The sequence below is a fragment of the Callorhinchus milii genome, unplaced genomic scaffold (genome assembly GCF_018977255.1).
Source record: "Callorhinchus milii isolate IMCB2004 unplaced genomic scaffold, IMCB_Cmil_1.0 Scaffold7, whole genome shotgun sequence".
Classification (NCBI taxonomy): domain Eukaryota; kingdom Metazoa; phylum Chordata; class Chondrichthyes; order Chimaeriformes; family Callorhinchidae; genus Callorhinchus; species Callorhinchus milii.
The window spans coordinates 4,227,449-4,254,898 of record NW_024704748.1 but is presented as its reverse complement, the minus strand read 5'-3'; the positions used below and the strand labels follow the sequence as shown (position 1 = coordinate 4,254,898).

The 27,450-nt window shown below is 40.2% G+C and overlaps 1 protein-coding gene across 3 annotated transcripts; it reads left to right on the top strand.

The window, feature by feature from the left end:
* Positions 1 to 2,245: 2,245 nt before the first annotated feature.
* Positions 2,246 to 26,589, top strand: mxi1 (max interactor 1, dimerization protein). 3 transcript variants are annotated; one of them, XM_007903617.2, is made up of 6 exons: positions 2,246 to 2,470; positions 2,960 to 3,047; positions 5,639 to 5,668; positions 21,491 to 21,605; positions 22,376 to 22,547; positions 23,429 to 26,589. In XM_007903617.2, the coding sequence occupies exons 1-6, from the start codon at positions 2,398 to 2,400 to the stop codon at positions 23,590 to 23,592; spliced, it is 642 nt and encodes a 213-aa protein (XP_007901808.1). In that variant the 5' UTR covers positions 2,246 to 2,397; the 3' UTR covers positions 23,593 to 26,589. The 3 variants fall into 3 exon arrangements, with proteins under 3 accessions (XP_007901808.1, XP_007901809.1, XP_042192692.1); XM_007903618.2 differs by lacking the exon at positions 2,246 to 2,470 and adding an exon at positions 6,790 to 6,922 and having other exon boundaries at positions 3,013 to 3,047; XM_042336758.1 differs by lacking the exon at positions 2,246 to 2,470 and adding an exon at positions 6,765 to 6,922 and having other exon boundaries at positions 3,015 to 3,047.
* The last annotated feature ends 861 nt before the right edge of the window (positions 26,590 to 27,450 follow it).

Here is a 27,450-nt window from a genome sequence, read left to right as displayed (position 1 = left end):
TCTCACAAACAGTATTGGATTGAGTCACCAAATTATTTTTTGAAGGGATTATTTACTCCTGGAAAGTGATCCGCCAATTGTCTAACAACCGGGATCCAACTTACTGCTGGTAAACAGAGGCATGTAAATGCAAGTCGGTTGTTGCTGACACTTTTCAGGCTTATGAATTAGTCGCCTCTGAGCTCACGAGTGAGATGGTTATGTTGCAGCGTAGTCATTTGCAATACAGTAACAAATCACGATCAGCAATGAACTGAAATAAAATGAAGCAAGCGATAGGACTTGGGTTTGATTCCCGAGCAGCGCAAAAGGTTGGGTAAGTTTCCTTATTCTACACACAAAAAACTACAACAAATTACATTTCTATAGTGCCTTTCGAGTCAGGCAGACATCCCAAAGCGCTGATTACCTAGTAGTAAGTAGAAACCTGGTTGTTAGTCGATAGGCGGATCGCTTTTCCAGGGTTAATAATCCCTTCAGGACAAAATGAAATTGGGCAAAATATGAAAAATTAAGTTTAAACCCAATAAACTGGCTGTGTAGTTTCGAATTTTGATTTGTTGCTAATGGAATTTCGAAGAAGGCAGATAAAATATTCAGGTGCAACGTGAAAGTTGCTTCACATTATGATATGGGAGGAATCAAAGAATTTGGTGTTTAGATCAGTCAGACTATGATGAAATTGATACAGTGACGCATGTTTAAATAAGTTGCTTGTCGATCTTTGAATGTGGGGTTCAGCGCCTCTCTCAAACAGGCTCTTTTTAGCATTTAGTCAGTTGGTGCTCTCGTTGGATGTACTCTGTGAATTATAATAATAATAATAATAATAATAATAATCCTTGCATTTGATATCGCGCATTTCACGTCTTTGAGACGTCTCAAAGCGCTTCGCAGAATAGACCGTAAAGTGAATCAACTGTAATATTTTGCGGGCAAGACGGAGGGAAGGTGACGGAGGGAGGAATCTTAACAGATATCCAGCCGCAAGTAGGAACCCAGTTTGCCGATCGGCAGATAGCCTTCCGGGGGGTTACTAAACCCCTGTGGAGTCCTGTAGCTCAGTGGTTAGAGCACTCGCTTTGCAAGCGAGAGACCTGAGTTCAATTCCAGGCAGAGGGCGAAACCTTGGGCAAGTTTCCTTACTCCACACAGAGCCTAATAATAATCCCTCCAAAACCAAAAACAATAATAAATTGGTCATTTTCAATCTACGACTGTTTGTGGGACATTGCTGTGCGCAATTGGCTGCCGCGTTCGCCCACAAATACACAGTCAATTCACTTTACAGTGTGTTCTGTGAAGCGCTTTGGGACGTCCTCCCGACGTGAAAAGCGCTATATCAAATGCAAGGATTATTATTATTATTATTATTATAAACCCCTCCAATTAAAACAAAATAACAATGTGGTCGCTTCAATCCCACGACGGTTTGCGGGCCGCTGCGGCGTGCAATTCGGCTGCACAAAATATACGGTCAATTCCCTTGACAGCCTATTTCTGCGAAGCGCTCTGAGACGTCCAGAAGACCTGATCAGGTGTTGTTGGATGAAATGGGAGGATTTATTGTTTCCAGTCTGTCATTAATGTTACATGTCACGTACAGTGCGTGGTTACGTTCGTACGTGCCCCCTCCGGACAACTCAGCCCCGCCCCCCCCCCCGCTCCTCCACGTGCTTTTCACATGGCATTAAAAAAAAAGCCAGCCCCCGCCCCCTCCTCATCCGATTGGACAGCGGGTTCGACTCCGCCTCCCCCTCGCTCCCCCCCCCCTCCGCCAACCAAACACAAGCCACCTGGCTCCGCTGACGTCACGTGTTGCTGGGGTTTCGGGGGGTGCGGGCGGTGGGGGAACGGGAAGAAAGAGCATCATGGACGTTGTCGTCGGATTGAACGTCACCTGACTCCACGCTCCAGACCCGAACCTCACCGCCTCGCCCACCTCCCCCACAAACGAACTACATCTCCCACCGTGCTCTGCGGCTGGTGGGCGTGTCCGCACTGGCCGCCTGGGCGCCGTCCCCTCGATATATCTCGAGGTAAACAAACTGAGGAGGGAGGGAAAGGGGGGGGGAAAAAAAAAGCGAACGAGAAGAGGAGAGGGTGAGGACAGTTAGGTCGGGACTGGACTGCACTTGGACGCTCGGCACCAGCAACCGCTCCTCTCGCTTCATATATTTTTATATATATGTGTGTGTGTATATATAAAAAAAAACCAAAATATATTTTTTAAAAAAACCGTTTTTTTAAAAAAAAAATCGTTATTCCTCTTTAACGTTCAAAAAAAAAGCCATCCGCATATAAACAAACAGCACGGCCTAACAACAACAACAACAACCGCCGCCGCCGCCGCCGCCCGAAATCATCATCGTCGTCATCATAATATTAATAATAATCATGAACGGAGTACAATTAATCAACATCCAGACGCTGCTGGAAGCGGCCGAGTACCTGGAACGGAGAGAGCGAGGTAAACCGCCAGCCACGGCGAGAACGGCGCCCGGGGGGCGGGGGGGGGGATTCAAACCGGGGCCGGGGTTCGAAACGGTCCCAACTGCCACTCCGAACCGCCGCGAGCCCGGCGGCCGTTTTGAAGTGGCAGTCGGTCAGGCGTTGTGTGAGTGAGTGAGTTGAGTGAGTGAGTTGAGTGATTTGAGGTGAAAACTGCGACCGACCGACCGACCGTCCGTCCGGACTGACTTGACTTGACTTGACTGACTGCCACCGCCGGCAAAAAAAAACAAAACAAAAACAAACCCAACAGCCTCAGAAGTCCTGATAGCAGTAGTGGTAGTAATAATAATAATAATACCTCTCCTAATAATATTAATAATAATAAAGAGGAATATCGTCACGCGCCCGAGAAGAAGGGGGAGAATTTCAACAACAACAACGACGACGACGACGACGACAAAAAAAAAAGGCGCCTCTTGTGTTTTGTTGTTGTTCCCCTTTGCAGAAGCCGAGCACGGCTATGCCTCGGCGCTGCCCTGCGACGTGGAGGCGGTGAGGAAGAAGATGAAAACGAAGAAGAATTCGAGCAATAGGTGAAGTAAAACGGGTTAACATCGGGAGGGAGTGAGGGGCGGGGGAGGGGGGGGTGGGGAGGCTTAAATAATAATAATATTATTAATATTAATAATGATCAATAATAAGCCCATGTTGAGGTCGCTGACTGACTGACTGACTGACTAACTGTACCCGCCATTTTTTTTAATCTACTGTAATTGTTCAAAAGCCGACGCTTTTCGGTCCGTTTCCCCCCTCTCTCTCTCTCTCTCTCTCCCTCTCTGTTTCAGAAATAAGGGCAAATAAAATGCTTCTTTTTTTTGTAGCCGTCAGGTTTTTCTCCCCGAGGCTGAGTACCGCCCCTCCCCCTCGCCCCTGCCTTGTTGTTGTTGTTGTTGTTGGAGGGAAAACAGCGAGAGAGAGCGGGGGTGGGGGGTGGTGTGGGAGGTTATTTGGTTGTTATTTAGTGGGAAAGGCTTTCTAGCGCCCTCTGCGATCAGCTGATTGTCAGATTTACCTTCTCTCTTTACGTATGTATTTATTTTTTTATTATTTTTTTTTAAAAAAAAACACGTGAAACTTAAGACTCGGGAGGAGACTTGACCGGATTTCGTCCACAAAACCCTGTCCGTTCCCTCGTTGTACATGCTCTTTGCAGTATATTCTGTGAAGCGCTTTGAGACGTGTATATTGTAACGCCTCAAAGACGTCTCAAAGCCGTGAAAAGTCGCTACATCAAATGTAAGGAATATTATCGTTATATAAAATCTCCCATCTGTGTCTATACAAGTCAGATGTCAGCACCCACTCGCTTGACTCGTTTACCTGCAGTTCTTCTTTGCACGCTTTTATTTTAGACCAACGATTTCTTTGAAAGCAAAATGTATTTCTAAAAAATCCTCTTTTGCAAGCGTGTTGGGACTGATAAGTGTGAAGGGATCATGTGCGAATACTGTACCAAGCAATTGTTGTAATGCTATAAAGGGCTTTGTTGTATTTAATTTTTTTAAGTTCAGCTTGGGGTGATGTTATCTTCTGGTCTGTTAAGATCTTTGCAAATTCCTTGTTTTATAATGAACTTTAATTTTAAACCCAAACATTAAAACAATTGGAAGCCTGTGGTTAATGATTAGCCTATGGTATGTAGAATTTGGAAATGTTTTGACTGCATACTCAAGATGAAATGTACGGTTCAGAATAAAAATAATCTAGACTTGTTAATGAAAGGTTTTAGTGTCTAATTATATCATAAAATTGTTGCTTTCGAATGCATGTCAAGGTATGCATCTCAGAACAGGTTTTGGCATGTTGGACTCGCTCTCTCTGCACCCTCCCCGCCCCCCTCCAGGACTAGTAAAATTTACCAGTTTTGCTTTCAAGAAAGTGGCCCCTGATTATGCAAATACATTTTTTTCAAACTAAGTCTTAGTGTCACTAGTTAAAGAGTCAGTGACACTCAGATAAATAACTTTGCAGTCAGCTGCTAAAGTTTGGGTACTTTGCCAGCCAATGAGCGACACTACTAAGGCCTGATTATAGCAAGGCAGTAAAGTGGAGCCAGGATTTCTGTTATTACCGATAGAGCATATACCTCTTCATGTTGGTTAATGTAATTAATGCTTGTAAAACTTCAAGATCTATACACTTAATCTAACATATTCCTGTCATGATGTCTAGGAAGCGTTTTAAACTTGCTCTAGCACTTCTGCATCACATTTTAAATAAGAATCCTTGCGGTTGTTATTTTTCCAGACAATACATTTGTTTGTTGTCAGGCAATGCACATAATTGCTGTCAAGATGATAGATTCGAGAATAAAAATAAGATGTAGTGATTTTGTTATTACACATCAGTCTTCTGTAGAGCAGGCACAGCTTTGTACATTTCAAAACTAGAATATTACCAGCAAGAAGATGCTAAGTCCAGTTGCTTCATTTTCTGTGTGTTGTGGGCTGGCTCAGTACCATGTGGCTGAGCGGTACAGGCCATGAAGGTGTCTATGCTGAGTTTGCTCATCTCAGCTCGGGATTGTGGCAGAGCATTCTAATTGGTCTCCTCATCCCTAGGCTAAGGATGTGAAAAATGAGCCATGGTTACTATCTATTGACTCCTTCTGGAAAAATGTGTGGGGATGTTGATGTCTGGTGATAGAGCAGCTCAACTGAAACAGGACACCCCTTGCTGCAATCAAAACGTTTCTAACACTCACTGCCTAGACTTGTATATGGAAAATGTCCACCTGTGTAAGGTGCAGAATGTTGCCAGTGTTTGAAGTACCAGTCACTGTTATCATAAGCAGAGCAGAAAATGTGTTTTTAAAAAAAATATATCCACCGGTTCTATTAAATTCACTCACGTATCCAAATTCAGTAGTTTTTTAAAACTTTTTTAATTTACAGCAAAAGACACTATACAGATTGCATGATGAGTACATGTGCATCATACGTTCACATTGGGTAGAATATTTGTATGAGTTTGTAACTGTAGGAAAGAAGCCGTTCACTAAATAACTGATTTTTTTAAAAAATCCCCAATTATTTAAATTCAATTCAGAGAATTTGTAGTTCTTATGGAAGAGGTAGATTTTCAAGACACCATGCAAAGTAACTCATCAATTTCTGTTTTATAGGTCTACACACAATGAATTAGAAAAGAACCGGTAAGTAGCTTATAGGATTGCCAACTCACTTATGATAAATATAGCTGGGTATATTGCTGAAGATTTTATTTATAAAATGTGGAATGACATGTAACTATTTTATCATGATAAAAGCAAAATATCTTCAGAACATAGTGGCCAAGTTCTTATTTATGGATTCAGCTTGAAAAAGATTTTTTTAACGACAGAGTTACTCAAAATGAAAGTAGAAGTTTGACCTACTTTCCAGATAATCTGTATGCAGAGAACTAGTTGCCTTTTTTTCCACCAACATGCTGAACTCTGATTGGGTTCACATGATGGTGTTGTTGCTAATGTATCAGGTTACTGAAGCACTGTTGGTGAGTTCTTATGAAGAGGGTAAAACAAATTGAATGGCCTCATCATTCCAGAAGCAGAACTGTTTACTCTTCAGAAACAATCCATCACACGTAATGGCCTGCCTTTTCAATGGACTGGTCTAAGTAGAAAGGTACAGAACATTATAGCATTTTGTGGGCCTTACATGACTCACTGAGTCATGTTTTCTTCAGAGCAATTTTGNAAAAAATATTGAAATCAGCATAGTCCAAAATAAATGTTTCTTTTTTTCACAAACTTTTATGTTTATTGCACCCAAAGTGTCAGTTGTGGAAAAAATGTCAAATGCAATGTCATTACAGAATACTCCAGGTCAGGTATAGAACAGCTCGATGCAAACTAAAGTTCCATCACTTTGTAACAGTGTTTCTTAATGCCAACCTCAGGGCTCCCTTACCTGCACTAGTATAACATTTCCATTGCTTATGCCTTATACGGGCTTTTGAAGTTTTAGGAATTATTTTAGTTGATGCCAAATGCACATTTGATTGGGTTGAGACTATGAGACTACACAAAGGAACTTTCAGGTAACAGAGAGAAGACTTTGACCTATCAGTTTTGCTGTATTTGAACCCAGATCATAAATGTGGAACAGTACTGTCTTACTGTCACACAATGCTCCAGGTTGGATGATTTAATGAGAAATCCCTCACTGTTCAAATTATATTCTAATTATCATATAGACCGTAATCACCATTGCAAGTGACACTTTTCATATTCTTTACGATTGTCTTAGTTGTTTACACTCCATTTTGCTGCAGTGAAGATACGATAAGGACTGATGGCGGGGGAGAAAACCGGTTGGATAAATTGCAAGACACGCTGGGAAGCAGGGACTGCAGAACATAAACCATTGAATTACACAGGCCGCAGATCAGGGCTGTCAGCTCAGTTGTAAGCGGTTTATGTCCTATAATTCATAGCTGAACTGGTATATGTTTTTGTCTATTGTGTGTCATTAAAATTGGTTATTATTTTTGTGAAGGTGTTTGTTGTGCAGAGGAGGAGTAGGTTGGTGGTTTGACACAGTTGGCATTAAAGTCTTATAAATGTCCCATGTTGATACTGTAGTTCTGTGTGTATTTAATCCCATTTTTCACCTAGTTCAGTCTAACCCATATATTCTGAGTGTGAATATTCTCCTTTAAGGTTAGTATTTGGGATCAGAGATGGAACATCTAGTATCATTTCTACAATTTTGCCTCCTGAAATAAGTTAACTTATTAAGGAGGCAATAAGTTGTTATTTCAGCTAATGATGTTACAATTTGGGAGGCTATATTTCATGGCGTTTGTAAATGATGTGCCTCTGTTAGAACTCTAATCCAATTTGTTGTGGAAGGGAACAGTTGCCTTTACAATCTGCAGTAGGAGCGCACCACGGTATTTAGAGTAGCTTTGAATACAATGTTAAAACCATGGTATCCTATCTGCCTGTTCAGGTGGATGTTAAAAGTGCATTTGACTATATTCTTCCTTCATCCAAATTCATTCCCCATTTAACTGGTCAATCATTTCAATGCTGTTTGTGGGATGTTGCTGGTGTAAATCAGTTGCCACATTTGCTTACATGTTAACACTCATGGCATTTCAAAGTAATTCACTGATATTTTGAAATGTTTTCAGAATCAGAGGCTATATCAAATGCAAAGGTTATTTTTCAATTCGATTACTAAATCATAAATCATCTGAATTGGTAGTATGGGTCATATAGTTACATTTTGCCAAGTGTAAAGCCTGAGAGAGTAGGATAACAACAACAAATTACATTTGTACGCTTTTCACATCAGGAGGACGTCCCAAAATGCTGGACAGTCAGGGATCCACACCCGACTTGGTGGTTGGGATCAGGAGGGGTGGAAGGCAGAGAGGAAGGGGTGGGAGGATGACCAAAGGCACACGGTCAAAGAACAGGATCTTGAGACAGGTCTTGAAGGAGGCAAGAGAGGGGGTAAGGTGGAGGGACTGTGGGATAGAGTTTCAGAGGGTGGGGGCAGAGAGGCTGAAGGCCCGCTCGCCAATGGTGGGGTGGGCAAGTCGGGGACGTGAAGCAGGCCGGAGCCCGCTAAGTGGAGGGAGCAGACAAGTTGGTAGGGGGTTAGGAGGTCACAGAGGTAGGGAGGAGAAACGCTGTGGAGGGCATTGAGAGTGAGGACCTGAATCTTGAACTGTATCCTCTGAGTGATGAGGAGCTAGTGGAGCTGGGCGAGGATAGGGTGAGAGAGGACATGGGCTGAAGCGTTCTGGATGATCTCCAGCCCGTGGAGGGAGAAGTTGGGGAGGTCGACAAGGGAGTTTGCGTAGTCGAGCCTGGATGTAATGAATGCATAGATGAGGGTCTCGGCGGTCTTTGGTGAGAGACTGGCGGAGGCGGACAATGTTGTGGAGGTGGGAAAGGAGGAGCGGGTCATGGCATGGATGTGGGAGGTGAAGGACAGTTGAGTCGAACAGGACACCAAGGTTCTCTATTGGCATCCATGAAGGGAGATGCTGTCAGCACCCAAGGTATGGAGGCGCTGACGGGAGGCAAACAGGAAGGCTTTGGTCCTGTTGACATTCAAATGAAGAAAGTTTGCTCTCATCTAGGATTTGATGTCTAACAGACAGTCCGTGAGGACAGCAGTGGTCCTGGAGTCGAGGGTGGAGGTGGAGATGTAGAGTTGGGTGTCATCCGCATACATGTGGAAGTTGACCCTATGTCTACAAATGATATCACCAAGAGGGAGCATGTAAATGTTGAAAATGAGGGGACCAAGGACAGAGCCCTGAGGGACGCCACACGTGCCGGGTGCAGGGACTGGCGGAGAAGCCGTTAGTGGAGACAAAGTGGAGACGGTGGGAGAGGTAGGATTGGAACCAGGTATGGGCATGTCCGTGAAGGTTGAGCTGAGTGGAGAGGAGGTGGAGAAGGATAGAATGGTTGACAGTGTCGAAAGCAGCAGAGGGGTCGAGGAGGACAAGGAGGCAGAGCAGATGGTCAGAATGTCGTTAGTGACTTTGACCAGGGCTGTTTCTATGCTGTGGCAGCACGGAAACCCGATTGGAAGCGTTCATAGAGGAAATGGGGGGAGGAAAGAGTGAAGATGGGAAGCAACAACTTGGTCCAGGGCCTTGGAGAGGAAAGTGAGGTTGGAGATGGGGCGATAGTTGGAGAGTAGTGATGGGTCCAGGGAAGTTTTTTTAAGGAAGTGAGTGATGTCAGATAGGGGGGTGGGAACAATGCCAGTGGAGGTTAATGATGTTGATTAAAAGAGGGGCCAGAAGGTGGAGCTGCGAGTTAAGAAGAGGGGAGGGAATGGGGTCGAGGAAGCAGATGGTGGGTATCATTTTTGAAATGATGGAAGCAAGAGAAGAGGGGGAGATAGAGCCGAAGGTGTGCAGGGAGGAGGTGGGGAGGGTGTAACGGTAGATGGGGGGAAAGCTAGTAGAGCGAATGATTTTGGACTCAGGAAGTCCAACATCTCGCATAATAGTGCCTTCGTTGCCTTGTCCTACCCCACCTCTGACCTTCTGCAATCACTCTCCCTTTACTCTGCTAATTCAGCTATTTTGCACCCTGCTCTCAGTAACACTTGCCAAATCCCTCTGAGAAACTGCTTTTAGTCACCATCCTCCTTCCCCCCCCACCACTTCCATTCCATGTCTGTAAAATGCTTTTAAACTTCATGCTACATTAAAGGTGCAAACTAAGTGCATGTTGTTGTAACTGCTCAGCGTGTCACTTATGAAGCCTGCTTGTTAGGATTGAGGATATGCCCAATGCACTACTATCTGTGTATGCCAGGCTTCTCTTTTCTCACCAGCTTCCAGACCCAGGGAGAACCAACTCACCTTCCTCACAGGGAAGAGATGTTTAGATCTGATTCATTACCTCCATGGCCCATATTAATTATATACTAATAATCCTTGCATTTGATATAGTGCCTTATCACGTTGTCGAGATGTCTCAGAGCGCTTCACAGACTATATTATAAAGTGGATTGACTATTTTGTGGGCGAAATGCAACAGCCAGTTGCGCACAGCAGTGTCCCACAAACAGTCGTGGATTGAGTGACTACATTAGTTTGTTTTGTTCAGGAAGCCTCTGCGACAATTGTAAAATCATAGATTCCCAGTTTACGAGGCAAACAGCATCAGTTAAATATCTTAATTGCTGCTGATTGTTATACCACTTGTAGAAAGAAAATTACAACTCCTGCATTAAAGAGATGAAATATTCATACCACTGAAATTCCAATTATCCTCTTTAAAAATAGTTGCATTGAATGCAATGCTGTTCATGATGGTAGGAAAATTGGCCCAAACATTTTATTTAGAATGGCCATTTTTTATGCAATATTTTCTGCTACTTAATGCAGCATCAAATTAATCTTTCCCTCACCTTGTGCTAAATTTCCTGTAAATGAAAGTTTCTCTAAATCTAAAATGGAAGTGTAGAATCGGAAGTGAAGTTGATTGGAATAAATTGATGCATTCAGCTAGACTGACACGGCCAGTCAGCTTTAAAATCATGATCTTGGGAAAACCTTGTTTGGAACTGAATGCAGTGTTTTAAAAGTTATCATTTTTAAAATGTAAATTTAAAATCATGTGTTTTTATTTTTTTAAAAAAATCAGGTACTGTTAAGATGTTAAAGTTCTGATGATTCTAGTTAATTAGCTAATTTTAGGTGGACATTCACTGGCTGCTTTATTGTCTGAGGCTTCTGGAGTCCGTCGTGTTGAGGGTTTAGTTGGCACTGCACATGGTGTTCTCAGGGCACAGAGACTTCTTTGTATTTGATCACTGCTGATCACAGTGGGGCTGAGTGCTGAGGGGCTCAGTGACTTCTGTACAATGTGACCTACCTGGTATTCTGCACAGTGGGTATTCTGACTTAGCTTAGCTTGAATGTTATAGTGGAACAATTGAAGGGTAATTGTACCAGTGGGGTGGTTTAATGTACCTTCCAGCGAGTTGTTTGTTACAGAGTGCTACGAGCAGAGAGACCTGGAATTTCACAGACCCTAAATTCCTTTTGCTGTTAAGTGTAGCAACTTTGATAGTACAATCTGACAATAGGAAAACACCGCTGTGGGCACACTTCATTGAAGTCACTGCATGTTGTGGCAAGAGGATTTTCTCACGCAGTGTGGCAAGCGAGCATTGAAAGCGAAAGCAGGAGTGAACTTAACATGGGGTGAATATTTGTGAAGCACTATTAGTTCAGCAAGCTAGGCTGTTGTGTAAGACCATTTTTGCTGTCCCAAAACAGTATTTTGGATTGTATCCAACATTATGATGCAAAATTGTTTCTGTTAAATATGTACAGCGTCAAATTGGAGATTCACTGTACTGGCAGAAGTCAACCATAATAGTTTATTGGAATGTTATATCATTATTTGGAAGAGTAGGAATTACATTGTTACTTTGTTTTATACTTTATAGTTCACTGGATAATTTGCTTCTTGACCTGTTAAGCAAAATTGACTTATTGTCAGCCCATTTATCAGTTAATGTATTTATACCATATACTATTCTAGAATAAGTTTATTACCAACATCCTTTTAAGGGAAGAATGTTTGCCCATGCTGTAGCACTTAAAAATTAAATGCTTAGTCTGATTGTTCAAGCTTGAGGTTTAACTGATATGGCCTAGAGAGCCATTGGTTCTCTTAACACAATCTTTTCAATCAACTACTTTCACTAATGGCAATTTAAAATGCATTTGCCCTAAACAGAATAGGTTAGTCTGATCAACAGCGTAATAGAATTAATGTACTTGGGATGCCTGTAACATTCCTATCAAATTTCTTAGTTCAATCCTATATGATACGACAATAATATTAGACATTGTTCAGTGATGCAGCCTGTTCTACTAATAGATATTCCAAAGGGATACACGTCACCTGTGATATCTATATGTTTACATGGTTCTGTTTTGTCCATTGAAATATAAATCAGACTGGTGGATAATAAAGAGTGGGTGAGAGTGATATTTTTTCCTGGGATGACCTTAAAGTTCTAAAAATAGTACTATGAGTCTGCAAACATGTATTTGCCTCTTACATTGACCTGACGCCGATTTATTAAAAGGAATAGTGACCTATTTTCAGAATTCTTGAATGAATGACTGCAAACAACTTCTACACGTCTCAGGTCGAGGTAGAATTCTGCTGTGTCAGCTTATATTTTCCATTATTGTGGTTCCTCCTCCCCACCCCAACCCCAGATCTTCGGTTTTGCTTTGTTTGTTCCCCGGTGAGCAAGCTGTGTTGTCACTTCCCTTGATTTATTTTTTTAAAAAGACTTAACAATATTCAAGAAAGCCAATTAAAATAATTTGCTGCCATGTCCTTCTCCCTAATGATAGCATGTATGTTCTGCAAAGAATACAGGTGATTTGAAAGTAGGTTTGACTATTTTGTAATTTTCTTTTCTATGAAGTATTCCGGTTCCTCCATTCACATTTTATCTCCTTCCCATAGACCATTCTCATGCAAGAAGACAAGCAAGTGAATGCTAAAGGCTGAGTTGAAACTATGGTATCTTGTTTAAGATTATGTGTAAAACAGTGCCTTAGAGTGACGTACCAGGTGTCTGCTTCTACCTGGCTGAGATCAAGAACTCGTGTATGTGGAGGATATCAGAGAGATAAACACACTTCTCATCACCACGTGGCACAGAATTCTGATGTTAACAGCATATTACTAGAGTGGACCACCCCAGCAACATAATTTTAAAACTTAATTTTAACAAGAATGTGGAGTCAAAAGATAACAGCACTTGTAACCTGTTATACTGCCTAGATCTTTATTTTGAGACTCTTGGATACTGTTGTGCAATATTACGTCTCAACAATGTGATAATTATCCAGAAGATAGTATTCAAAATCCTTGTTCTCGCCTTCAAGGCCCTCCACATCCTTGTCCCTACCTCTGGGACCTGCTAACCCCATATCAACCTGTCCTCTCCATCCGCTCAGCAGCAGGGCCTGCTCTACGTCCCCTACCCAGCCCACCTCACCGTCGGCGGTCAGGCCTTCAGCCTCTCTGCCCCCACCCTTTGAAACTCCATTCCCACATTCCCTTCGCCTCGCTCCCTCCCTGGCTTCATTCAAGGCATGTCTCAACACCCTCCTCTTCGACCGCGCCTTCGGCCACCCTCTCGGCCCTCCACCCTCCCTGATCCCAATTCCCCCGACATAGGTCTAAATCCCTGACTCTCCAGCACATTGGGATGTTCTCCCAATGTGACTGACGCTATACAAATGTAATTTTGTATTGTATAACGCGCCATATCAAATGCAATGATTAGATTATTATCATCATCCAGAACGCTGTACTCTTAAATGTAGTAAGGTATTGAATTTGCACAGTCCTGTAATGAAGAATGGCATTTGTGCCTAAATATGCAGTAGGATAGACATTTTCATTTATATAAATAATGGGATTCCACCGTGGAATATGTTAATACAGTTAGCACATGTCCCTCCTGGAGCCCCACATGTTACAGCTTTGTCAAACTGTTTTCTCCTTACCTGACAAGCTTGTGCAATTGCTGTGCCACATCAGCGTCAGGTCAGGCAGAAGAGTATGGATGTGTTTTGCAAATTACATTATTTTCAAAATGAAGTTGGCCTGGAGACTATCCTGAACTGGTTTGAGGCTTCATTCGTACAATAATTATTAAGAGTAATTAATTTCAAAGAACTCGATGTGTAGAAATTAGCAGGACTTCTTAGTTACTGTTAAATGATTAGTTTATTATTAAGTAGATTTAGCTCTATAATAGCAGGTTTACCTTATTCTAAAATATCTAAATTTGACTTAAACATAGTTAAGTAATGCTTATTAAGGGTGGGCTTTCCAGTTTAAACTTGCTATTTTTAATCCAGCTTTTCTGACTATAAACCAAATAGCTTGTGAGGAAATGTTTGGAACTGAGCACAAGCAAAGTCTTCTTGTATTGTGTTTGTGTTGTACTGGGGATTTACTCTAGGGTTATAAGATGTGAATTTGCACAAATGGATTCATTGGCTCTGCCTTGTTAGTGCTGGTGTCATTGATTCAGCTCTACCTGTGAAATGTCCTCCTCAGTATGCGCACTGTATAGGGGAGAGTTTGTGCTCATGTGCAACTGCATTTTGTTTGTTCCTTATGTGACGGGGAATGCTAAGCAACTTTGGTAGGCAGTACAGGTGTTGTGAGAGAGCAAAAATCAGGCAAGCATTTTGACTGAATGCTTTGAATTAGTCCCAGCATGAAACTGCATAACATCTATTCCAGAAATGGGTTTACTTAAAGCCTCAACAAATTTGATACTTGCTATTTTCTAGGATTTTGGAATTGGGTCTAAAAGTGTCACAATGAATGTTGGATTCTATGAATCTTAAAATGTTATTGTACATTAATTTTTTGGGGGGTGAAGGGGTCAGATATAAAGATCTTTATGAGTGCCTGACTATTTTCCAAATCTGAATTTGTTCTGGATCAAATTAGAATGAATTGAAGTAACTGAAGATACAGTTTAGTTGACGTGCTTTGATATGTCAAACACAAGGACAACTAGAGCTCATAGTCACTGAGGGGGAATTTATAAGAAAGGGAGAGAAATTTTGTTTAGATAAAAAACCACAGTGAAAACAATTAACTTCTTTCCTGCACGTCAATCATCTTAGAAGTGTATTTGCTATGGACAATTTAATGTTAAAGATGGGATGATAATGCTAGGATTTTTATTAATAATAATTATCACACAGAAAGAAGCCTTGAGTTTCCATAGGAATAATAATTATTATTATTGCTATGGAAATTCAAGGCTTCTTTATGTGGTTTCATGAACAACAGTGCATGCGCTTAGAAGTGTTGTGTAATCTATTTATACAGTTGCACAATAGAGGCAGACAGTTCCCCTGATACTATAAAGGTGTAACTGGATGTGGTGTGTTTTTTAACTTTGTAGTGTGTGTTTATATGTAAAATGCTGGCAGTGAATGCACTGTAACATCCTATTTGATCTTGTATCCTGCTGAAGGCATGGAATGTCGCTCACTGCATCACTGTTAACACAGTAACCTTGTGTAGAAAGACTTGTGTTTGCGTGACAATGTAGTTATTACTGCTGTTGAGTCCGTTCCCAGTAAACAATTCTGTTAGATGTAATCACCAAAGAACAGTATTTCCTGTGCAAAACCACCTCATTGGCAACAGGTTTTTTTTTCTCTCCCAGTTTTCTCACTCACCCTCTTCTGTATGGATTTCAAACCTGAAACCTTTGTATGAAACCCAGAGAGATACCATATTTTTATAAATAATCATATTTTGATTACATATATACTCATTACATTCTCTTGCTTTAGTTATTCTTTCCCCCCTTCCCTCAAATATCCATACTGGCCTTGGTTACCAGCATTGATTGACGTGGCCTATCTATAGCTACAATATTTCACCCACAAAATATACAGTCAATTCACTCTGTGAAGTGCTTCGAGACATCTTGAAGACGTGATAAGGCGCTATGTCAAATGCAAGGATTATTATTACTATCGGTACTAATTGCATTCCTGGATCAGCTCATGACTTGACTCAATTGAAAAGATGTCTTTATATTTAGCCTACTCATTATCATACAGGACACTGAGTAGATAGATGGGGATTGTTTTTTCCAGTAAACTCAATTGGGTGCATTCCTTGATTTGCCCAATGGTAATCATGATTTGAACAGAGGAACATTGGATCTTTTCCTCGCAAGAAGTTCTTGTTGTGTACCTCTTGATTGATTAGCCTCCCTGACAGTTTCCAGTAACGCGTATGCTCTGAAATGATTGGCAATACTAGAAGTGGAACTCACACACTTTTGCTTTGCAATTGAACACTCAGTGGAGAATGTTCAGTACCTTATAATTAGACTTCGCGGGGGCCTTGCAGCTGAGAAGAAATAAGATGAGATTGAAACAAATGATTAGCTTTTTGTTAAAGAGTCCTTTTTTTTGAATGAAAATGAATTGGTAAAAAAATAACTTATTTATTAAAAATATCCTGACAAGAAAGGCAAGCCCAGAAGCGCATGATTAATTCAAACCATTTCTCCTAATTCAACAGTAAGTAATTATTACCTGATATTGATTCTCGCTGCACTGAGTAACGTTACACCTTTGAAATTACAAATTTCAGCTGCAATTGGCTTCAGCATCCTGGTATGGGAGATGATTATCGGTGAGGTCTTTCTATCCTGGAATTATTTTTTGTAGGTTGCCCACAAAAGAAACAGACCAGCTGTGATGGCTGCCCAGGCTCGAATGTGAAGGATTGCCACGTAGGCAAGAGGGTTGAAACTATAGTTCGATATAAACCATCAGCTTCAGAAGAGAGAGGTCATGGGAAGAAAGTCAAGAGTAAAAATGGCACTAAATTGCTTTTATACAGAGGTTTACATTTGTATTTGATGTTGATCTTCCCACTCATGTAGCGTTAGCTATGCCAGTTACTGAGAAAATTTAGCTCAGCACCTCAGAAGTGTTCTGTCATTTCCAGGATGTGGTTCTTGTGGTGAAAAATACAAGAAATCGAACCTATATCGCTTCCTTTTTTAACTCTTAAAGTGGGTATTTCAGTAGATCAGAAGAAAATGGGGTGAAAAATATGCTATCAACAATACGCACATTTGTCTCCCAGAGGCCCTTAAAACCAGTAAAATGAATTCTCTGTGACGGTGTCTCTTGCCACTCATGCAGTGTGATGTATTTGATTTAATAGTAAGGTTGCGATGTACAAATAGTTTCTCTATTTCCTTACAAAATGATTCTTTCACAAGAAGACGTATTTGTAGATGAAACCAAGACACGCTCAACATTAAATTATGCTATGATAGATATTCTGCAGTGTTGTTTCTTGGGTTCCTAAGTAAACATGCTTTGTCTTGACTGTATTTTGGTTGTTAAATATGGACTGTTTTTAATCCATGATTTAAGAACAAAAGTCTTTCCAAACCATAAACTTGCTCTTTGAAATTTCTATCATTTAACATAATGTCTTATTTCAAAACACCATAAAGCACTTAACAGTGAGTTACTTTGAAGTGCAATGACTGTTGTTATTAGAGCGAGATGTAGCAGCAAAGCCCCACCAAATGTAATGAGATGAATTACTAACTTAACCTTTTTTGAGAATTTTGATGTGGTACTTGTGGTGGAAAACATAAAAGAAACCGAAGCTATATCATTTCGACTGAACTTTTAAAGTGGATATTTCAATAGACCGGAACAACTTGAGATGAAAAATGTGCTATCAACACATGGAATAATAGTATCATAATAATCCTTGCATTTGATGTAGCATTTTTCACATCAGGAGGATGTCTCAAAGCTATTCGCAGGATGTACTGTAAAGTGTATTGAATGTATTTTGTATGCAAGTTGTTTTCTCCAAGGCCCTTAAGATCAGCAAAATGAGCTGTGGGTGATGCCACGCCTCAGTAAGTGGTTAGTGGGTCACCTTGAAGATCCTCGTGTTGATCTTCATATCCTGTCATGATCTTGCTCATCCTTGCCTTTGCATCTTCTGGAGTTTATGTACTCTTCCAATTTGCCACAGTGTGAAACTGCAATCCACAATGTTCTGATACAGAGGTAATGGGACTTATAATAACAATCCTTGCATTTGATATAGCGTTTTTCACGTCTTCTGGACGTCTCAAAGCGTTTCACAGACTGTAAAGTGAATTGACTATATTGGTGGGCAAAATGCGGCAGCCAATTGCGCACAGCAGTGTCCCACAAACAGTTGTGGATTGAAGTGACTAATTTATTATTGTGNTTTTTTTCTTGAGGCATTATTATCAGGCATGTTGAGTAAGGAAACTTGCCCGAGGTTTCGCTCTGCCGGGAATCAAACTCAGGCTCTCGCTTGCAAAGCGAGTACTCTAACCACTGAGCTACAGGACCCACGCCTTTTAAGCATTAGTTTGGCCTACTTGCAGTTTGTGAACTGATGGGGAAAAGGGAGAAAATAAGATACCCCCTAAATAAGCATTATATTTACAACTCTTGTTTTCTAAGACATGCATTGATAGCTTACTTTCCTTTAAAATAGTTGTTTTTGCAACCTTTTGTTTCCCGTTGACCTTGTACAGTCTCCTTCCTCTTTGCTTACAGAGGACAGACACCCTCAAGTGGATGCGTTGCATTTCAGCTAACCGTGCAAATTCATTAACTGTTGAAAAAATACTGAGTAGTAGGTTTGCAATGTTTTGAAGTTCTTTTGAAAATCTGCAAGACCAGAAACTCTTGTGCTCCTCCAAGTGGCCAGCCTTATTAGAGCCAGGGACCAGTTTATTTGACAGTTTTTTTTTGGTTGAGTATAATGCATAATGTGGGGAGACCCAAGGAAGAGAAGGGTACTTAGTAGGGTGTGTTGTTATTCTAAAGAATGATGAAAGTCATTCAGAACATTTAGTTTAGTCTACAACTGAACACTCTTAAAAAACAATTATTGTAAAATTTAAAAGCTTTACGTAAATAAGTGTTGATTAGCGCATTTAGAGTAGGTTCTAATTCAGAATTGATCTATGTTGTGATAGATTTCTGTAGGATTGGCTGTGGTATGCCTGCGTGTGTGTAAAATTATCATCTTCACATTCACATCAGGACAGTTGACCAAACTAAATTGTCTAGTTCTTGTGTTGCTAATAACCTCAACCACCATTTTGTGACCGACATTTTTATTTTAGATCTTTTGTTGGACATTCTAAGCCTTTCCCAGCCAAGAAACGGTGCTCAAGCAAAACCCAACTGAAAGTTGTCGTTTTGCTTTTGGGACTGTCCTTGACAGACAAAGGTTCCAAATTTAGTTTGCAAAATGTAAATCACAATTAGGACCGGAAACCAGGTTTTCAAAGGCTGCCTTTTAAACCTATTGAGTGATTCTTTCTATTTTCCTAATATTAGCCACATAATATTGTACATTCCAAGTTCACAAAATAATCGTAGTTCTCTGCTGAATTGTGTATTCTGAAAGTTTCTGAGAAATTGTAATCAAATGGTTAATTGCAAATGTAATACTTGTAAGAGGAGGTGGGGGTCATTAGTACAACATGATCCCGTGGCCTGCAAGCTACCCTCGTCTTGACTTTAAAAGCAGATTATAGTCTGATCCTTGCTCGTAAAAACATGTTGGAACACATGTTTCTGAATCCAATCACCCTGCTGTGTATTAAACAGGCATCACTGAGTGGATGATAGGGAAGTAGTAACATGTTGCCAGGTTTCCTGTTTTGTGACCCTGAGAATGATCTTATATTTTTGATTCTGTATTTCTGTATTAAGTGGATTTGGCAGTGAGGTAGGATATGACTAAAGTAATTTAAATCGTGAAAAGAAAGGAGGCAGATTTGGCATTGAGTTCTCTGTGTCAGACCTAAATAATGGCTAATCTGGGTGGATTATATAATTTTGTTCTTGTTTTTCTAATAATCAAATGGAAGAACTGTATTACCAATAAAGCCTAAATATGAAAAGTTTAATGGAAAAATTTCCCAGCACAATCCTAATTGATGTTTACCTTGAAGCTTTGCTTTGTTGGAACAACAACACTGAAATTGTGGTTGGTTGAAGAAGATATAGGTTGGATGTAAGACAAAAGACCATATTTTAGCTGCAGGCCCCATTGTAACAAATGTAGCCTCAAGGCCAAGAGGCTTTATTACTGGCCCAAACTGTAGTGTTAACACAAAACTTCCAAGAAATTTAATTGGAAGTAATTAATGATTAATAATTTAATTTGTATTGCAGTTGTACTTTAAGCACATTGTCACGAAATGACCTTTTTAAACTCAGCACAAGTTACGAATGAGCCCCAGAAGAATTGATCAATACATATAGTCACAATGCTTCAGCAGAACACTTTTTCAAGTCGATCTGCAGTACCCATTGCACAAGGGAACTAAAGTCTTAACTTTTTTTGAATTTAGGTTAGTTTTGATTAAAATATAGTAAAAGTACAAGTTTTGCATCATATATTTACAAGGATGCTGCTGAGTGCAGATTTAAGATGGGTGTACAGCTGACATTACTGCACAAACTCGTAGGTATTGGTATATGGTTGTGGTGGAATTCAATCTGGTTTTAATGAAGGCCAGCTTTGATGCCTTTCTTCAGTACGCCTTATGCAGTTTCTTTCAATGATCAGCGTAATATTTTAAAAGTGAGACCTCATTTAACACTATTCCTGTGTCCCCTTTTTCTTCATCTGATCCGTATTTAACATCTCAGCGGCATGTGAATTATTATGGACAGAAACGCAAGTCTAGTGTACAAGTTCTATTCTGCTTTATTCTAACTTCACTAAATTGGAAACAACAACAACCTGCATTTATACAGGGCGCTTCTTGCGGGGCTGCATCTCAGAGCACTTCAGTACAGGGAAGATGTAAGAAGATTTAAATAGAAACCACAAATACAAAATGACATCTGCCTTTCACATCGGGAGGATGTCCCAATTCGCTGTGTGCTCAGCAATATGCTGAGCTGGCTGATCTTGACCTAGTCATCAGGTATAGTACTGCAATCACACTGGTTTCTTCAGTCAAACAAAGTTTGATGTCTTGTAAAGTTATTAGGCTCCCTAAATGCACACCACCTAAGTTCATGATTTTATTACTTTTCACCCACGTTTGAAGCACGGCACTTCATAGATGTTCTGAGTGTATTAAACTTTAATAACGTGTATTCCACGAAAGACGGGTCTTTTGAATTGTATTTCTGATTTGCTTCAAAGTTATTTATAATTATTAGATAGCTTTTTTAACGTACGTTTAAGACAACAACTTGCATTCATATAGCTCCTTTCACAATCAGCAGCATCGCAAAGTGCTGAAAAGCTGTTTAGAAGACATTTTAATTCTTTGGACTTAAAATTTCAATTAGTACAAGGCCAAAAAAAATAGCTAGTGGGCCATACATGTTTGAGAGTAAATCCCAAGGCTGACTTAATCAACAAGTTGTGATGGTATCACAAACCACGAAAGTGAAGTTAAGAACATAAGAATTTCCTAGGTGAAAGAAGACCAAGATCCATCTAGTTCGCTTTCCACCTTCCTGGCAGTCGCTTGACATGTCATGTTCCAAACTGCACAGTTATTTTTATGTGGGTTAGGCTTTTATTCAGTATTTAGTCTGTTTTTCTCATTGTAATGATTGCTATTAAGCATAACAAAGTACTCCATAGTTATCATGTTTGGTGATGTGCCCACAGGGATTGAGAGTTTGTGAAATCATCACTAGGTTCATTGAGAAAGTTCTTATTGTGAAATACTCTGCTGTCAATTTCATGATGTTTAGTATTCCATAAAATCATTCAATTATTCACAAAATATTCAAATCACATTGGACAGCCACTATATTTTTTGTATGTATGTTTATTTCAGGTCTAATGTTTTTTGGCTAGAATAGGGAATATGATCTCTTTCTGTGTTTTGTGTTCTAGACGAGCACACCTTCGTCTCTGCTTGGAACGATTGAAAGAACTTATACCACTGGAATCAGAGAGTACCAGGCATACTACACTTGGTTTACTCAACAAGGCCAAAGCACATATTAAGGTAAGTCAATAAGTACATTGTATTTCCCCATGACAGGTACTGATACATTTTGAGAACTTACAAATTTTAATGTTGCAATGGTACGTTAATTCCCTAGAAGAGCAAGTAATTGAGGTAAAATCACTGGGGATCATTATTTGAATAATAAATCATTATTCAACGTGGCAGCCAATTGTGCACAGCAGTGTCCCACAAGTAGTCATAGATTGAGTGACCAAATTATTATTAGTGTTTTTTTGAAGGGATTATTATCCCCGGAAAAGCGATCAACAACAACGGGATTCCTACTTACTGCTAGGCAAACAGAGGTGTGTGGAGTAACGAAACTTGCCCTTCGTTTTGCCCTGCCTGTGAGGGCAAAATACTTGCAAGGCGAGTATTCTATCCACTAAGCTACAGGATTCCACCCATCAAAATTCAGCACCCTGTGACATTAACTGTGGGGTCCTGGAACTTGGTGGTTATATTTGCCTTATAATGCTGCTGGTAGGAACAGCTCTGCTCTCAACTTCAGCACCACAAGATAAACTGGAGATCCTGGAGGCCTCAAGAATCTCCATGTCTACACTGGCATCAGTTGTTGTGTGTTGTACTGAACCAGTTTGTTGAAAGACCAGCACACATAAACAGAGCAGCACTGTGCTATTTGCATTTCTTCACCACACTCCGGGGTCAGTGGCTAAATAACGGCCAAATGAAAAGACAATAACCAGGCTTTCCGATATGGCCAGCACATCAATGGGTTTGTTGATGTTTTCCTCCCATTTCAGAAACTTGAAGAGCTGGACAGAAAGTCACTCTACCAGATAGACCATCTGAAGCGCGAACATCGCTTTCTAAAAAGAAGGCTGGAACAGCTAGAGGATTCACCAGAGAATGAACGAATACGAACAGACAGCGTAGACTCCACTGTCTTCTCGGATCGTTCTGATTCAGAACGAGGTAAGATCTCATTATCTAACTTCCACCAGCAATATTTGCGGAATTGAGGTGATGTGGTACATTGACAGTTTTCATGATAAACCCATGATAATCCTGCCTCATCATCATGATCAGCATAATCTATGGTGTGATGAGATTAATATAAAGGAGATAAAGATCATAAATGTTTTAGTAGGTCTAGGAAGGATACATTCCCTGAAACAATGCCAGGATTATCGGTACATTTGCTCCTCCCTACCCCTGCGACCTACTAAACCCTTCCCAACCTTCTGCTCTACTATCGGCAGTCGGGCCTTCAGCCTTTCTGCCCCACCCTTGAAACTCCAACCTGGAGCCAGGCTGCCTTGCCCGCTCCCTTGCCTCCTTCAAGGCCCATCTCAAGACTTTCCTCTTCAACCATGCCTTTGGTTATCTTCCCAACCCCCTTGCCCTCTATCCTCTTGATTCTAACCCCCAGCCCAGGTGCAAAGCCTTCACTGTCCAGCGCCTTGGGACATCCTTCCCAACATGAAAGGTGCTACATAAATGCAATTTGTTGCTGCTATTATTGTTGTTGCATTTGATTGTCAGGCACATAACTGCACCCAATAATCACTGTAGAAAGGAATTAATCATGAGTCTGAAAAAATTCTTATTTCACCTATAATCATTAATTATTTGCTCTTAGCAACCATTCTTTCCTCTTCCCCCTCCCTTCCCCCCGCCCCACCAAAAAACCCATATGGTTTTAGTGATGTAACCTGGTGATGCAAACATATCAGACCAGAAACAAAGAGCTAAAAGGATTGTCAGTTATCTGGGTATAAATAAAGATATCAGTGCCAGTGTGCCTTTTGTTTTCTGGTGAGGTACTAACAATTCTTGCATTTGCTTGTTTTCAGAAGAGATTGAGGTGGATGTTGAGAGCACTGAGTTCTCCCATGGAGACGTGGACAATATTAGCACTGCCAGCATCAGTGACCTTGATGACCACAGCAGCCTCCAAAGTGTTGGCAGTGATGAAGGTTACTCTAGCTCCAGTGTAAAGCTGTCCTCATCAATATAGATCAGGGCAATCCAGAAGCTATCTACAGATCAGATATGTCTGAGGGATCACATTATGACAAGCTACTTTAGCTTTGGACTCTTGAGAAAAGAAATAGGTTAAGGACATGTGCTTGTACTACAAATCTCATGCACAAGGCACCAATCCCATACTGAGATAAATCAGCTTTACTTTGAGGAACACAGCACAAAGTACATAATATTGTGGGTACACATTGTGACCAATATTCGGTTGGTCTTTATGTATCTGCAGATAATCCCTCAGTGTCAATTCAATTGTAAAATACAAGCCTTTTTATTTTTTAAAAAAACTTTTTTTTTGCACTTTTTAAGCTGGAGAATGGATTGCACCTTGTTGTGTAGCCCAGAGATCTGATGTGATTAAGCAATGCCTGTCGGAAGCTCACAACTACTCTTTCTAATCTTGCACTTGGAGGTCTTGCTTGTTTTCTTGTATAAAACCGCAGAGATTTTCCCTTTGTGGAGATCTCACCAACAAGATTGTCTAAAAGTCTGTTTACTTTCATAATTTAACTAGCCCAAATCGAGATTGAAGAACATTTTAGTAAATCAGTAACTTATGGCCAATTGTTATTTGCTGTGCAAGAATCAAAAAGTCTCTCAGTCCCTTTGATTCTCCACATGTTATGAAGCTAAATCTCAGGGACGGTCTCTTTTCTCCTTTTGAGTTGTTAAAAAAAATTGTTGTTTGTTTTAATGTTGTGCCTTCTAAGTTGTGCATTGTGTTGTTGTGAAATTAAGTTTCTGTTATCGGTGCCCCTGTCTGTATTCAGTGCAAGTTAAATAGTTTGATCGTTAACTTTGATTTTCTTTTCCTTCCACACCATGGTTCTGTATTAAACTAGCCTGATTATTAGCAAGGGTGATCCCAAAGCCCACTCCTCACCAGCATTGTCTTGAAGCCCTGAACCAGGGAAGCTATTGATTTAGTTTGTCAGGGCCAGAAACTTAAAGGGTAATACCTAGATAATTATTTGGGGACGACAAGTTTGCAGAGCTATGAGGAGAGAGCGAAGGAGTGGAATTGATGCGGATAACTCTTTCAAAAGAGCCAGCACAGACACGATGGGCCAAATGGCCTCCTTCTGTGCTGTGTAATTCTATGATACTTGTTTCAACTGTGCATATTGCAGCTTTAGAGAAAGTTTGAGACCAAGGAAAAGTATTAATGATGATGTGGTCATACCCACAACTACAGCAACATTAACAAACGGTGGATATAGTATATATATATATATATATATATATTTTAAACTGAAGCTTAAGAGGCCACTAGAGACCATTGGGAGACGTCTGTCCTTGTTTGAACTGTACCTTTTCTCCAGCTTAGCTATAGTTTTACCCAGATATATCCAGCTTTTGCTATTTTCAAGGAAAGTTTTTAGTACACTTTTATTAAAGCACTCAAAGCTCTTTAGCTCTTTTATTTCCAATGTGCGATGACCTGACCCTGAGGTTAGTGAATTTCTTGATGAGAATATTCATTTTAAAACTTACTGCTTTACCCGAAAGCCCAGTCCGAGTCTAAAACCTTTGGGAATTGATATTTGTTCCACAAAATAAAGGTTTTATATTTCATTTGTAACAAACTCTTTTAAGCCTTTGATTTCTATTTTAATCAAACAACTACGATCGAGGCTCTTCGATTTCATATCTTAATTGTTGACTTCCAATTAATTGGGCTTGGAACCCATTTCTTCTCTTGGGAGTCACATCGAAAATAGGAAGTGTATCTCTCACCTGTTTGGGATGCATTCTAAAATCATCTCCAAGTCTAAATTGGAACAGCTTGGATTTTTCAGGATTTGTCTTCTGTGGATCATTTCAGAGATCTGATGAATTCAGATATAAATTTGAACTTTGAACCAATATGGATGCTCATCTCGAATACATCTCTTTGCCATGTTAAGGAAAGATTATTATGAAATTATGACAGTGCAGTTTTCACTGTACCTGTATACATTTTTATAAACGCTGTGTTGCTGAAATACATTTGTTGATTTGCACTAAAGGCAAGACATTTACCTACTGTGTGTGTGTGTTTTCCATGGATTTCTCAACTGAAGCCATGAAAAAAAGCCAAAAAAGCTGAACATTTTAATGATCCTCTGACAGATAATAATTTGTTCTCTTTTCAGTTAAGTGAAAACATTTAATTTTAAGACAGACAATAACTGAATTCTGGTGCTATGTAGTTAGTTAATTGGAAACACTATAATTGCAAAATTTGGGACAGGCTGTTTAAATTGTGTCCTCGTTGTTTTTACCAGCCCTTCTTTGGTCTAATTACCTGTTAATGAGCTCATGTGGCCAATACACAGAGCTGGTAGCTTTGTAACACACTGTAACACGCTCACATTTTTAAAATTCTTTCCGTCTTTGCTACTTTTCTAAGTGAGCGATACCTGAATGTAAAACAAAAGGCAGCTTTTCAAGAACTCAGCTACAGAACCCTGTGACTGTCTGATGGGTACATTCTGATAGACCAAGACATTTCTTGTGTATTCCCTTTCAGGTCACACTTTGTCACCTTTATTCTGCAGATATGAGGAGAATCTGATCACAATGATGACCAAAATCCCATTTCTTAATAGGTTCCATGGTTCTTACTTTCTCTTTGCCAAGGTCATTGAAATCAACCGCATTAGCAACAGTTCCCTGGGCAAGCCGGTTATCATCCAAGCTTTTTACAATGAGGTTGAATGATAATCCTCTTAACGTATCGGATGTTTGCCAGGGCTGGCAGATCCAGGGTCTTGCTAATGAGGTTTGACGACAGTATTTTTCCAGTTAGTAATGTGACTGAACAGGTTTGAAAGTGGAACATTCAATTATGGTAGAGTGGATCCTTATACTTTATCCAACTGCAGCAGCTACCTGTTTTGACAATATGCAAACTCAGTATCTGGATAGAGTGGTTTACCTGCTGTAGGTAGGCACTATGTATCTTCAGTTTAGGTGCGACAATGAATCATGGGCGACATTTAACTCTTTTAAGTGTTGGAATTTGGAACATGTTGCGGAAGAAAAGGGAATATAAAGGTCTTGGACAGTCGTAGATTAACACAAAGGCTCAAAACAACTATTTTCACAACGGTACCCAATGGCAAAACATTTCTTTAAATTGGAACAAGATCACTGTGATTATTGCAGAGAATAAATAAATACTCAGGCTATAACAGTATAAATTGCAGTATGCGGGAAAGTGATTTACCTACACAAAATTTACCAGCAGTAACAGCAAGTAATTGATTAGAAATTAGGAATATTATTACTTGTGAGCCTCAGTTGTGGTTTCAGTTGAAGTATATCTGTACAATTACTTCAATTGATCAGCCTGTGGGAGCAAAAAAGGCAGAGTGGTAAACTATCGTTTGTCAGCAGTACTAACCTGTGAATTTGATGCCCATGTGATATGCGAACTTGGGTTATACCAATTGGATCATATTAATCATATGCTTTGCGAATCTTAATTCTATATTTTTTCTGCTTGAGTGAGTGCTTTCGGGGAAGATTGTTTTTTCTAGTTGAACAGATGGCCCTGCCCACAGTCTGTGCAGTTTAATACTGTACAAGTTTTCTACCAGAATTCTCCTAACCACAGGCCTGGACACAACTTGCGCAATTATGCAATGAAGTTGTTCTGTAGTCAGTGAGCCCTCAAACGTTCTGATTTATTCGTTGAGAATAAATTTGTCTTTGCCATCTGTAATTGATGCTATATTTATATCTCTACTCAATTAACCCACCATGAATAGTTTTGAGTTTGACCATGCAGAAATTATATTATATTAACCGCACTCTTTGGTAAAGTTTCTTTCTCTCGCTCTCATCACAA

Excerpts from the sequence above, each read along its gene's own strand:
- mxi1 (XM_007903617.2), top strand. The coding sequence starts at position 2,398 with ATGAACGGAGTACAATTAATCAACATCCAGACGCTGCTGGAAGCGGCC. Across the intron at positions 2,471-2,959 it reads CCTGGAACGGAGAGAGCGAG|AAGCCGAGCACGGCTATGCC; the intron begins GTAAACCGCCAG and ends TCCCCTTTGCAG. Across the intron at positions 22,548-23,428 it reads TCGTTCTGATTCAGAACGAG|AAGAGATTGAGGTGGATGTT; the intron begins GTAAGATCTCAT and ends GCTTGTTTTCAG.